This window comes from Lemur catta, chromosome 17 (assembly GCF_020740605.2).
Source record: "Lemur catta isolate mLemCat1 chromosome 17, mLemCat1.pri, whole genome shotgun sequence".
In the NCBI taxonomy this organism is placed as follows: domain Eukaryota; kingdom Metazoa; phylum Chordata; class Mammalia; order Primates; family Lemuridae; genus Lemur; species Lemur catta.
Window position 1 is genome coordinate 7,688,390 of NC_059144.1, and position 10,987 is coordinate 7,699,376.

The following is a 10,987-nucleotide window of genomic DNA, read 5'->3' on the forward strand; positions in this document are numbered from 1 at the left end:
AAGAGTCCTATTCTTTAGCTTGGCATGCATGGTCCTTCCTAGCCAGACTCCAGCCCACCAAGTTCTCTCCTTCCCAGCACTGTCTCACATACATGGACCCGACCGGAAGGTTTCCTACAGGCTCAGCCCTGCCTTTGGTCTCAGCAAGCAGAGAGCTGTCACCTCCAACAGCCAGGTTTCCCTTTGTACACATCACAGCATCACATGTACAGTCAGATAAAACCAAGTGCCGGTAAGATGTGAGGAAATAGAAATGGAGACGGCTGTTGCAGACAGTGATTCTGAAATGCTTAGCGGAGGTGAGACCCATCAGCCCAGATTTCCACTCTTGGACATTCACCCCCAGAAAAACTCCCAGGCCGATAAAGAAAGACGACAGGTCTGTTCATTCCAGTATTATTTGTAAAAGTAGAGAGTTGCAAACAACAGGAAAACCTCTCAGTAGGTCGTACACTGTCCTTGTGGCATGTGTATTTTCCTGAGTGACTGCAAGAGTACTTCTCATTGCACACTCTGCTGGTGTGACTTCAACATTCTTCATACAGAGAGGTGGGGTCCATGTCCCTCCCCTTGAACTTGGGTGGGAGCTGCGACTGCTCCAATCAACAGAGTATGGCGAGTGACGTGACGCTGTGTGATTCCCAGCTTGGGTTCAGCGTGGTGCTCCTCCCTCCCTCAGCTCCCCCTTCCCTCCCCGTCTCTCCCTCCTCTCTCTCTCCCCTCCCACCCCCTCCACTTGTCCTGGGAACTCGTGTTGTGAGGAGGCCCAGGTCACATGGAGAGGCCTCATGAAGGGGTCCCTTGCAGACAGCCAGCACCAGCTCCCAGATAAGTGAGCGAATGTCCCCTTAGATGAGTCCTGCCCCAAGTCAAGTCTTCCAGCTGAGACCCAGACTTCAGGAATTGGAGACAAGCCAGCCCAGCTCCACAGCATCTGTGAGCATTCCAGTAAACGGTTGTTTCACAGCACTGAGTTTTGGGGAAATATGTGATGCAGCCGTAGAAATGGAACAGTGGCATGGGTGAGCGTTGGGTTAGTACAGAGTGGTTAAAAAAGAGATAGGCATTGCTATATTTATCAGCATGGCTAGATTTCAAACCTATACTTTTAAAAGTGAGAAGTAGAAGTGGTGTAAAATGTCATACTGTTTTGTAAATCAATACCCAAGAGCAGGTACCTGGGGTGGCATGGAGTGAGGTAAGGATGAATGTGCTTGGGATGAGGGATGAAGGAAGCAAAAATAAGATAAAATTTAAAAGTAGACATTCTTTAAAATCATTCCAAAAGAAAAAAGTTGATTGGAAGAAAACAAAACAGGTGGTGGCTGGCTGTGGCTCGCCCCCAACCCCGATCTGTGCCCTTCGGATCATTCCCACTGACTCCCATACCCTGATCTGTGGGCTGTCTGTGGCTACTGGCCCCTGAACTAGGCACTGGTGACCCAGGGGTGGGGAAGGCACAGTCCCTGTCCAAGGCAGCTCACTGCCTAGTTGAGCAGAACCCCAGGCTTCCTGCAGGGCATTTGTTGGAAATTCTAAGGTGGTTGGGGGGGGGGAGTTGCCAGCAGAGGTGGTCCAGGTGATGGAGGAGGCCTAAGGAAGGGCAAAAGTGGACAGAGAGGTGACAGACTGTCTGCTACTGAGAGAGATGGCTGTCTGTAGGGGTGTGGCTTGGGGCTGTTTGGAGGTGCACTTGGAGAGATGAAGACATGGGAAGGTGACAACCTGCTGACTTTGAGATGCTCTACTTTTCTAGGGGGCGAGGAGCCCTCCAGCCCCAGAATTCTAACTAGTGCCCAGGGGTGACCGGAAACCTCAGACCCTGGGAGCCCTGGAACCGGGCTGAAGGCAGCGACTTCATGGAGATCAGTCTCCCAGAGCATATCCTGACCACCCCCAGCCTGCCCAAGGACTGAGACTGGGTTGTGAACAACACGACCGGCCGCTTCCACCCTCGGCCACGTCTAAATAAGCAAATCCCCTCGAAAGCAGCAATTCTGCACTCCCGACTCTGTCGACAATCCTGTCTCCAAACTCTGGCCTCTGCACTCACCTGGACGCAGAGTTTCGCTCCCAGCCTGGATACCAGCACGGAGTACAGAGGCAGTGGCCTGGCGAGCAGCAGTCTGGCCAGGCCCGGCGTCCCTCACCGACCCTGCTTCTCGGCCACAAGGATCGGCCCACTCGCCAACGCCCACGCTACGCGCCCAAGGTTTCGCCGCTGCAGTCGGGAACGAAGCGGGGACCCAGCGTCCGCGGTTCGGAGTCTGGGCGCGCCTGCAGCTGCCTGGTGCTCGGGCTGGGGACGCGCCCTCCGCAACGCCCAGAAGGCGGGTGCCCGGGAGGAGCGCACTCCCCTTGCGTCCCATCCCCGGCCCGGCCGGCTGCCGGCCCCAGCGCCGCTCTCACGCGCGCCCCCCAGAGGCAGTGGGAAGACGCCAGCGAGCGCCGCCCCGCGCGGCCGCCCTCCCAGACGTGCCCAGCCTCCACTCCCAACAGTCTGGCACCCGCAGGGCTGCCGATCAGCCACGGTTTTCAGGATCAGAGACTCCAGGCGTCTTATCTAGGGACACACAACCCCAGAGCGGAGGGAATTAGAATCCAGGCCCGGAGGAAACCCCGCCAGGCCTGAGGGAGAGAAATGGAAGTGACAGCACCAACCTCGCAGGCTTCTTGGTTGGACGGGAAGGAAACATGCTGAGGCGCTGCTCCCTGGTGGCCCAGGGCAACCCGCATACGTTGGATAGTTAGCCGAAAGGCACTTCTCCCCACAGCCATCATCTTTTTATATGGGCCCCTCTCTGGCCTCAGTTTCCCTATCAAAAGCGCCCTCGGTGAGAAAGTGTCTGCCCAGAGCTAGAGCTTCTCCAAACGAAATGGAGCACTCATTTCGTTGGTCCAGCCTGTCTGGCTGGGGTCCCTCTAGTCCTTAGTCTCTCCGACCCTGGAGCAGGACTTGGGAGACCTCAGCTTTTCCGTAAGACCCCAACTCCCTCACTTTGGTTCAGTGTCCTCATTTACAAAGTGGGAGCATGAGCCGCCATCTACGTGGCTGCCTCCAGGCCAAACAACACGGTGAGTCCCTGCCATGGATTACTGTTGCCCCTCCTGGGGAAGGATGTGTAAGTCAAAGGACAGGGGTTGAACATCTGGCCCTGGAGTCTGCAGAAAAGTCCTTCTCCCACCCGAGGGCGCACAGCCACTGGGCACCAGAGGTCCTTCCCGGCAGCCGCCAGAAGCTGCACCCAGAGACGCACCATTTTGTCTCCGCGGCCACAGGCTGGTAGGACCCCTCCTGGCCTCACCACCCCACTGCTCCGCTGCTCCACCGAACTCTAGCGCATCGCTGCGAGGCAAGCCTGGAGCCGCAATTCCAGGCCTACTGGAGCCACCTACCATCAGGGGGAATCTCCTCTCCTTCTCCCGTCAGTTTTCCTCGCTGGAAAACAGGGGTGATGCTCCCCCACCGTAGCTCGGAAGGTTACCGCGAAGAGGAAGCCCTAGGTGCAGCCTATTTCTTGGAACGCGAGCTGGACAGGGTCCCCGGGCAGGCGCTGGAAGGATCGCCGTATCTCCGAAATAACCCGCGTCTAGTGAAGCCGGCTCCACCAGCGCGTCACCTGTTCCCGGCGGTGGTGGGTCAGAAGGTGAACCCTGAGCGGCCACAGCTCCGAGGGCCGCCGTGGGGCCTGGGATGCACTCTGTCTCCACGCTCCCCCCCCCCACCCTCTTACGGAGAAGAAACAGAGGCGCAAAGACGGATGGGGCCTGCCCCCAAGACATCTGGGCCCGAAACTCCCTTCCCCTTTTAAGGCCGGAGCCTCCCAGGGAACTGGGAGGGTGGTGGAGGTGCCAGAGTAGGCGGGGGGACCCACTCTCAGCGTGACATCGTGATATCGGGTGGGCTTCAGCTGGCCCCCATGGGGTTGCATTTCCTTACACACTGGGACTGAGCCCGGAACCTTAGAGTTCTATTGAAGTACAGTTGGCATTGAAAGCACATTTCATTAAGCGTAAATATTAAAATATGCCGCATTCTTGCAGCCCTGTTTTGGCAGTGTTCCCATTTTTAAATTGTACGCGGGGTCTTTCAAAAAAAAGGTTGTGGCCCAGCCTCTTGCAGTTTCCTGAAAGCCTCGGGGTCTCCACGCCGCCCTACACACACGCACATAGATACACACGCACACACACGTGCACACACGCACATACCGCGCGCGCGCGCACAAGCACAGTTACTCACGCTCGGTCCAACACTGTCCCCGCGGCGGAGTAATTACGATTCCTGCCGGACGGTGATTGGCCAGCCTGTTCCTCATTGGGGCCCCACAGCCAATGGGTGCCCGCCCAGCCGAGACCCCGCCCCTCCGGCGCGGGTGGCGCGGGACCCGGGAACAGATCACGCGGGGCCGGCCCCGGTGCGACCCCCGCCTGCGCCCCGGGCCGCCCGCCCTCGGCCGCGCCGCCGCCTGCGCGCTCAGGTCCGGGCAGTGTGTCCCGGCAGCGGCCGCGCTTGGGGCCAGTCGCGGCGTCCTTGGGGCTCAGCGGGCCGCCAGCCTGCCCTAGCCCGCGCCACCCCGCCCCTGCTGGCCCCTCCCACTCCCCGCCCCCAGTGAGGCCGGCCGGGGCGGCGACCAGAACGGCGACGTGAGAGGAGAGCGAAGCGGCTGCCGGGCCGGCTGTCGGCTCGCAACCGTTCCCGGCCCAGCCTAGTCCGGCGTGGAGGCCGCCGCCTGCCCCGCGGGGCCCGACGCCAGCGCTCGGGACAGCGGTTCCAGGGCCAGCCCGCGCGTTCGCCAGGGAGCCGCGCGCTCCCATCCCTAGCGGGTACCGGGACCGGGCGCCCGGGACTCGGAGGAGCCCGGCAGAGCCCGACGGGCCCGCGGCCGCGATGCCGGACGAGCTGACGGAACCCGGGCGCGCCACGCCGGCTCGCGCCTCCTCCTTCCTCATTGAGAACCTGCTGGCGGCCGAGGCCAAGGGCGCAGGGCGCGCGGCCCAGGGCGACGGCGGCCGCGAGGACGAGGAGGAGGACGACGACGACCCAGAGGACGAGGATGCTGAGCAGGCGCGGCGGCGACGGCTGCAGCGGCGGAGACAGTTGCGCGCGGGCACCGGACCCGGCGGGGAGGAGCGGGCCCGGACGCGGCTCGGGCCGGGCGCGCTGTGCCTCGGTCCCCGGCCGCCCCCGGGTCCCGGGCCGCCCTACGCTCTGGGCTGCGGAGGCGCGACGCGCTGGTATCCACGGGCGCACGGCGGCTACGGAGGCGGCCTCAGTCCTGACAGTGAGTGAGGGACCGGGGAGGGGTGGGCCGGCGGCTGGGCCCGACTTCCTCCCCGCTCATTCACTTGGTGACTTCAAGCTCGTCGCTGCCCATTCTGGGCCATCCTCTCCCTTGGGGAGTAGAGTCTGGGGTGTGTAGGGCCTCCACGGAGCCCTGACGTGGCGGGTTCGGAGGCCCGCGCTCCGGGAAAGGGGCTCCACGAGGGAGAAGGTCTCACAAGCGCCGAGTTCTGCCGTCCCGGGGAGGCGGGAAGCCTGCGGAGAAGGGCCTGGGAACGGGATAACAGATAGCTGAAGAAAAGAGAAACGAAAGGGGAGTGAAATAGGGCAGAAAAAGACATAGGAGACCTGGAGATAGGGCGGGAGAAAAGGAGATGGAAGGATAGAGGGAGAAAGAGCAGTGTGGGGAGGGGCAAGAGAATGAGGGGTGCAGGAGAGAGAAACCCAGAGTGACAGAGAGAAAGGAGGAAAAGAGAACGAGGACACGTGAGCCAGACTCCGAAAATAAAGGGGTGCACTGAGCAGAGGGTGCCGCTGTTGTGGGGGTGGGCTGGTGGGGGAGGGGAGCCTTCTTCCATGGCATCTGTGCCCCCAGCCCCATTCCCTCTGTGCCACCGTGGACAGCCTGGGGCAGGGGCCTGGGCCTCCCCCTTGGTCCTCCCTGGCAAGAGCTGTGCCAGGCAGGAAGGGAGCCTCTTCTGAAGCCCCCTCCAGCCCCGCTCCCTTCTTTCTCTGCCCCTCCTCCTCCCCGTCTTTGTTCCCTGCTGAGGCCTGGGGGACTGGGGGTGGGGGCTTCTCACCCCTCTAGCCTGGGCATCTGCCTCTTGAGGGCTGCCTTCCTCCCCAGGTTCAATGCCTGCCTTTCAGACCTGTCCTTTGAAGGGAGAGCCCTGGGAGGAAGACCAGGAAAGCCACTTCAGCCCCCCAACCCTGGCTTTGCCTGCCCCCCCAACAGCCTGCAGACTGTGAGGCCACCTAAGGTCTCTCTTCCTCGTCCAGGGTCTGTGTGCATGTCAGTGTGTGCTGGGGGAGTCAACCATCCATAACCCCCTCCCCGGTGTGGGAGTGAGCCCCTCCAAAAGGACCCACATCTCAGAGCCAACACCCAGAAAGTCCAGGCCCTCCACCCCCTTCTCGTAAACTTGAGCAGGGCCTCTGTGGTTTCCCTGACATCAAGTGATTTAATTTTGTGCCCTTCTGGTGGTGATTCTGAAAAGGGTTTTGAAGGGTGAAATCTGCTCTCCCCTTGTCCCTGGGCTCCATCCCCTCCTGCAGCCCAGTCAGCAGCCCCTGCAGAGGCAACGCCTTCTTATTTCGTGCCATGCGGGTTAGGGTTGCCAGCTTAGCTCCTGTGGCAATGTATGGGCCTCTAGGAGTTGGTGGGGGTGGTTTGGGATATTGTGGGGAGGCAGGGACTCCCCAAATCTGGTAGCATGCAAAACAGCCCGCTACCTGGCTTTTCTGTGGGCGCCATGAGGGCACATGCCATGGGGGTGGGCAGGGGCATGGCAGGATCTGCATGCTCTATGGACACCAGGCTCAAAGCCGAGCCGGAGCCACACACACAAGCCCCACCAGCATTTGCACACCTTGCATGGGTGTGCAAATGCTGCAAATACTCACACCACAGGCACATCCCTGCCAGAGTCTGCAGCTTTCCAAGCACCAGGCTAAACTCCTCCATGACCTCTGACCTGTTAGCCAGCCAGGGCCTGCCCTTTGCACAAGAGGATCCAGGTCAAGGCAGAAAGGCACACTAGTCCAGTTGGCCTCGTGAGCCCTGCAGTCTGAGGTGGCTGTCCTCTTCTCTCTGGGCAAGCACTCATGGAGCCTAGCAGGCTTCTTTAACCCCAGGGTCATCCCTTGCCAGCCCTGTGGGCCTCTTATTACTTCTGGAAGATGAGGTGGAGCTTGGTACTTGGAACACAAACTCAGAGACCCCCTGTGACCTTCTGTACCCCCAAACCTAGAAGCCCAACCGCCAGTCTAGAAGATGTGTGGGGCAGGTTCCTGCGTGTTCCTTGGAGCAGCATTCATCCATGTTCTCTTTAAGCATGCCTGTGGCTGGAGTGGATATGCCCCCGTGGGCATCTGGGTCAGAGATACAGGAGTGTGGGGTGTGGGTGCACCAGTGTCACCTGACTGGCATCTTTTGGGGATCATTTGCATGTGATTGTCTTTCCATGGGAATGTTTCCATGCAAGCGGGCAGGCGTTTCATTTGCTCCTGCGCGTTAAGAGGGAGATGTCACCACAAGTCTTTATTCCTCTGTGTGGGGACTGGGAGTGAGGCTGGGTGCTGGGTGGGAGGGGGTGTCCTGTGCTTGTTTTCCAGTGTGCACTTTTCTCCGAAGGACATCTTTCCTCTTGTCCTGGCATATCTGTGGGTCTTTTGTTTGCTTTTCCAGGAGACCAGTGCTGAAGCTGAGAGTGGGGAGTGGTCGGGGTCAGCCTGCTTTTTGGGTCTGTTTGTATTTTGGTGTTTCTTTTCTTCTTCTTTTCTTCGTTATCCTCTGAGTGTGGGTGTGCATTTCTGTGTGAACATGTTGTGTGTGTTGCTTTGGAGCAGCTCTCCGGTCTCCGAGTCTGCGTCCTCATGGCTCTGCCTTTCTTGGTCCCCAGTGGTGCTGGATGCGGAGCCCTGTGCGTGTAACCTCACCCTGCTGTGGCTGTGGGCGACCTCAAGGTGGAGGACAGCTAGCTTCCGTGATTGCGTCTGGGGATCAGAACCCTAGAACCAACCACGGTGCCCCTCTCTCCCCTGCAGCCAGCGACCGGGACTCACCGGAGACGGGCGAGGAGATGGGCCGTGCCGAGGGCGCCTGGCCGCGGGGCCCCGGGCCGGGAGCGGTGCAGCGGGAGGCGGCTGAGCTGGCGGCGCGGGGCCCAGTGGCCAGCGCGGAGGAAGCGGCGCAGCTGGCCGAGGCCCCTGTGGCGGCGGGGGAGGCGCGCGGTGGCGTTGGCATTGGTGGCGGTCGAAAGAAGAAGACGCGCACGGTGTTCTCCCGCAGCCAAGTCTTCCAGCTCGAGTCCACCTTCGACCTGAAGCGCTACCTGAGCAGCGCCGAGCGCGCCGGCCTCGCCGCCTCCCTGCAGCTCACCGAGACGCAGGTCAAGATCTGGTTCCAGAACCGCCGCAACAAGTGGAAGCGGCAGCTGGCGGCTGAGCTGGAGGCGGCCAGCCTGTCCCCTCCGGGAGCCCAGCGCCTCGTCCGCGTGCCGGTGCTCTACCACGAAAGCCCCCCAGCCGCGGCCGCCGGGCCCCCGGCCACGTTGCCCTTCTCGCTGGCGCCAGCCGCGCCTGCGCCGCCCCCGCCACTGCTCGGCTTCTCCGGGGCCCTTGCCTACCCGCTGGCCGCCTTCCCGGCCGCCGCCTCCGTGCCCTTTCTGCGGGCGCAGATGCCGGGCCTGGTGTGAGTCCCCACCCCGGCCCGCTCTCCGCGGCCACTGTGGACCTCTGTGGACGCGTTGTCGGCGGGGGCGCCGGCGCGGGCCGCGGTGGGGTAGGGCTGCGCCGCGGGCACCCGCCCTTGTCGGAACTCCTCTAGAATGTAACGGGACGCCTGTGACTGTGACCCCCCCATCAGTTACAAGGCCGGGTCCCCACATGGAAAAAGACCATCTGCGCGGGCAGCCCCAGCGCCAGGCACAACACAGGCCTCAGCCGAGGAGCAAGTTCCGCCGCGGCCCTCGGGCCAAGCCCAGCAGCGCACAGGAAAACTACAAACGAGCTGCCCGGGGCGCCGTGAGGGACTCTCCTCTACATGCTAACCCACAACATAAAATATCCCTTTCCTGGGACCCTACAGTAGGCTGCCAGGAGGGCTATGACTGTCCCCCTCCAGTGGGCCCTGGTGGAGAGAGAACCCGGGACCTGTGGGATCCAATTGTCCATTCTGAAGAGAGGGCCAGACCCCAGCTTCTCTCTTGGGCTGCGGCCTCTGTTTTTTTTTTTTTTTAAATGAATCTACTTATTTGCGTATGGAATAAAAAGGGACATTTTCTGGACCATTTCATTGCTTTGTGATCACTGCTGCAGAGGCTGCTTTTCTGGTAGCAGGCTGTGGTGGGTGCCCACCCTCCTGGGGGCACCTTCCAACGCTGACCAGGGACCCTCACAGCCCAGGCTGGGCCTGGTGTGGGTGGGCAGGGCAGATAGTGCTGGTGGTTGGAGGTCGTCCATGGTCCCAAAGCCCCTCTTCTGCCATGCCAGGAGGCCCAGCTGGACCTCGGAGAAGGTCTTGGGTGCAAAGGGGGTAGGAGAAGGAGGAAGAGGTGACATTGTGTCCTGAAGTTCTAGGGCCTTTACTGAAACCCAAGCGGTGAGGCAGGTGTGGGCAGAACCTGATGAGCGCGGACTGGGGACCACTGGGGTGTGTCGGCAGGCGCTGCCAGCTGTGTGGCGTCTGTGTTCACTGCCCTTTCTCCTGTGCCCGAGGCTGAGAGCCATAGCCAACCATATGGAATTTTTCTTTGGGCCAAAACAAAACACTGCACTCAAGGTTTGGTGGGGAGCGCTGTGTTCCTGCCTTGGTCCCCGTCTGGAGTCCGCAGTCCCTGGCAAGCTGGGGGACTGCCCTTGAGCAGTGCACCCAGCTCAGGGCCTGTGCTTGTTCCAGAGGCCTGGATCACTGGGGTCACCCCACCTCCATCAGCCCCCTGCTTTGGGGTGAAGATAGGGGTGGATCTGCCCTGTGCAGGGCAGGGATGCTATTTGGTGTGCTTTTGAGCCTAGGGGGAAGACTTCATCGCGGTGTGAAAGTGTTGTTTCAGTGGCAGAATTGAGCTCCCTAGAAAACCCATAGTCTCCCCTGCTTTACTTGGGAACAGGCACTCCCTGGCTGAGGTGCAGCGACCCACCCACACGCTGGGCCTGGGGCACCTGAGGTAGCTCCAGACAACCTTGGAGAAGGAGCAGAGCAGCCTGGCTCTGGGGAGGTCGCCCATCTGTCTGTGTGCCCCAACATCCAGTCCTGACCCAGAGTCATTTCCCCACCTTGGCTGGTGGCTGGTTCCCAGTGGTACTCTGAGGCCAAGGCACTGTCCGGAAGGCTCTGCCCAGCCCCTTCAGCTGCCCTTGCCCTGCTGGGTCCTGCTCTGTGGCATGATGGGGTGGGCATTTTGAGAGACTCCTGTGGGCAGGAGCACCACCTCCAACCCAGCTCCCCCAAGCCTCCCTCTGCCTCACTCCTGCCCAGCAGCTGGGGCTGGGCAACTTCCTCGCCTGGGGGCTGCCCCAACTGCTTCTCGCTCCTAAACTGTGAAACTAGTTTTCACGGGGCTTTGTCTGGGAGGGATTTAGACAGGCTTCAATACAAAGAAATGAAACTCACTTCCAAAGGCCTTGCTCCTGGTCAGTGGCCACAAGGGGAAGTGGGATGCCCCTCCGGCAAAGCCAGAGGCCCCCATCCTCCCTCCCACTCCTCTCCCCAGGCCTGGGTGCCCCCTACTCAGGCTCCTCCTGGAACCTTCACTCTCTGGGCTTCTGTCGCCTTTGTGCTGGCCTCACCCAGTCATGGGACACATCACTGCCAGTCCGCACAAGGACCTGGGAACAGCCAGGGGCCCGTGGAGGCCACCGAGCCCAGCGCGGGTCCGCATGCAGCAGCCAGGGGCGTCTCTGGCTCCCAAGGTCCAGGCACGGTGCTGGCCCCAGCCGGGCCCCTGCGGCACTTCCCACCGCCCCGCCTCGGTGCTGCGCCTGGGC

At 61.3% G+C, this 10,987-nt stretch overlaps 1 protein-coding gene across 1 annotated transcript; it reads left to right on the forward strand.

Moving 5' to 3' along the window:
• Positions 1-4,646: 4,646 nt before the first annotated feature.
• On the forward strand, positions 4,647-8,789 carry HMX1 (H6 family homeobox 1). Its single transcript, XM_045528402.1, has 2 exons — positions 4,647-5,282; positions 8,048-8,789. Exons 1-2 carry the CDS (start codon positions 4,889-4,891, stop codon positions 8,695-8,697), a joined length of 1,044 nt encoding a protein of 347 aa, XP_045384358.1. The 5' UTR covers positions 4,647-4,888; the 3' UTR covers positions 8,698-8,789.
• Positions 8,790-10,987: the final 2,198 nt, after the last annotated feature.

What these genes read in the sequence shown, in the direction of transcription:
- HMX1 (XM_045528402.1), top strand. Translation starts at nt 4,889, where the DNA reads ATGCCGGACGAGCTGACGGAACCCGGGCGCGCCACGCCGGCTCGCGCC. An exon ending in AGGCGGCCTCAGTCCTGACA is followed by an intron (nt 5,283 to 8,047) that starts GTGAGTGAGGGA and finishes TCTCCCCTGCAG; the next exon opens with CCAGCGACCGGGACTCACCG.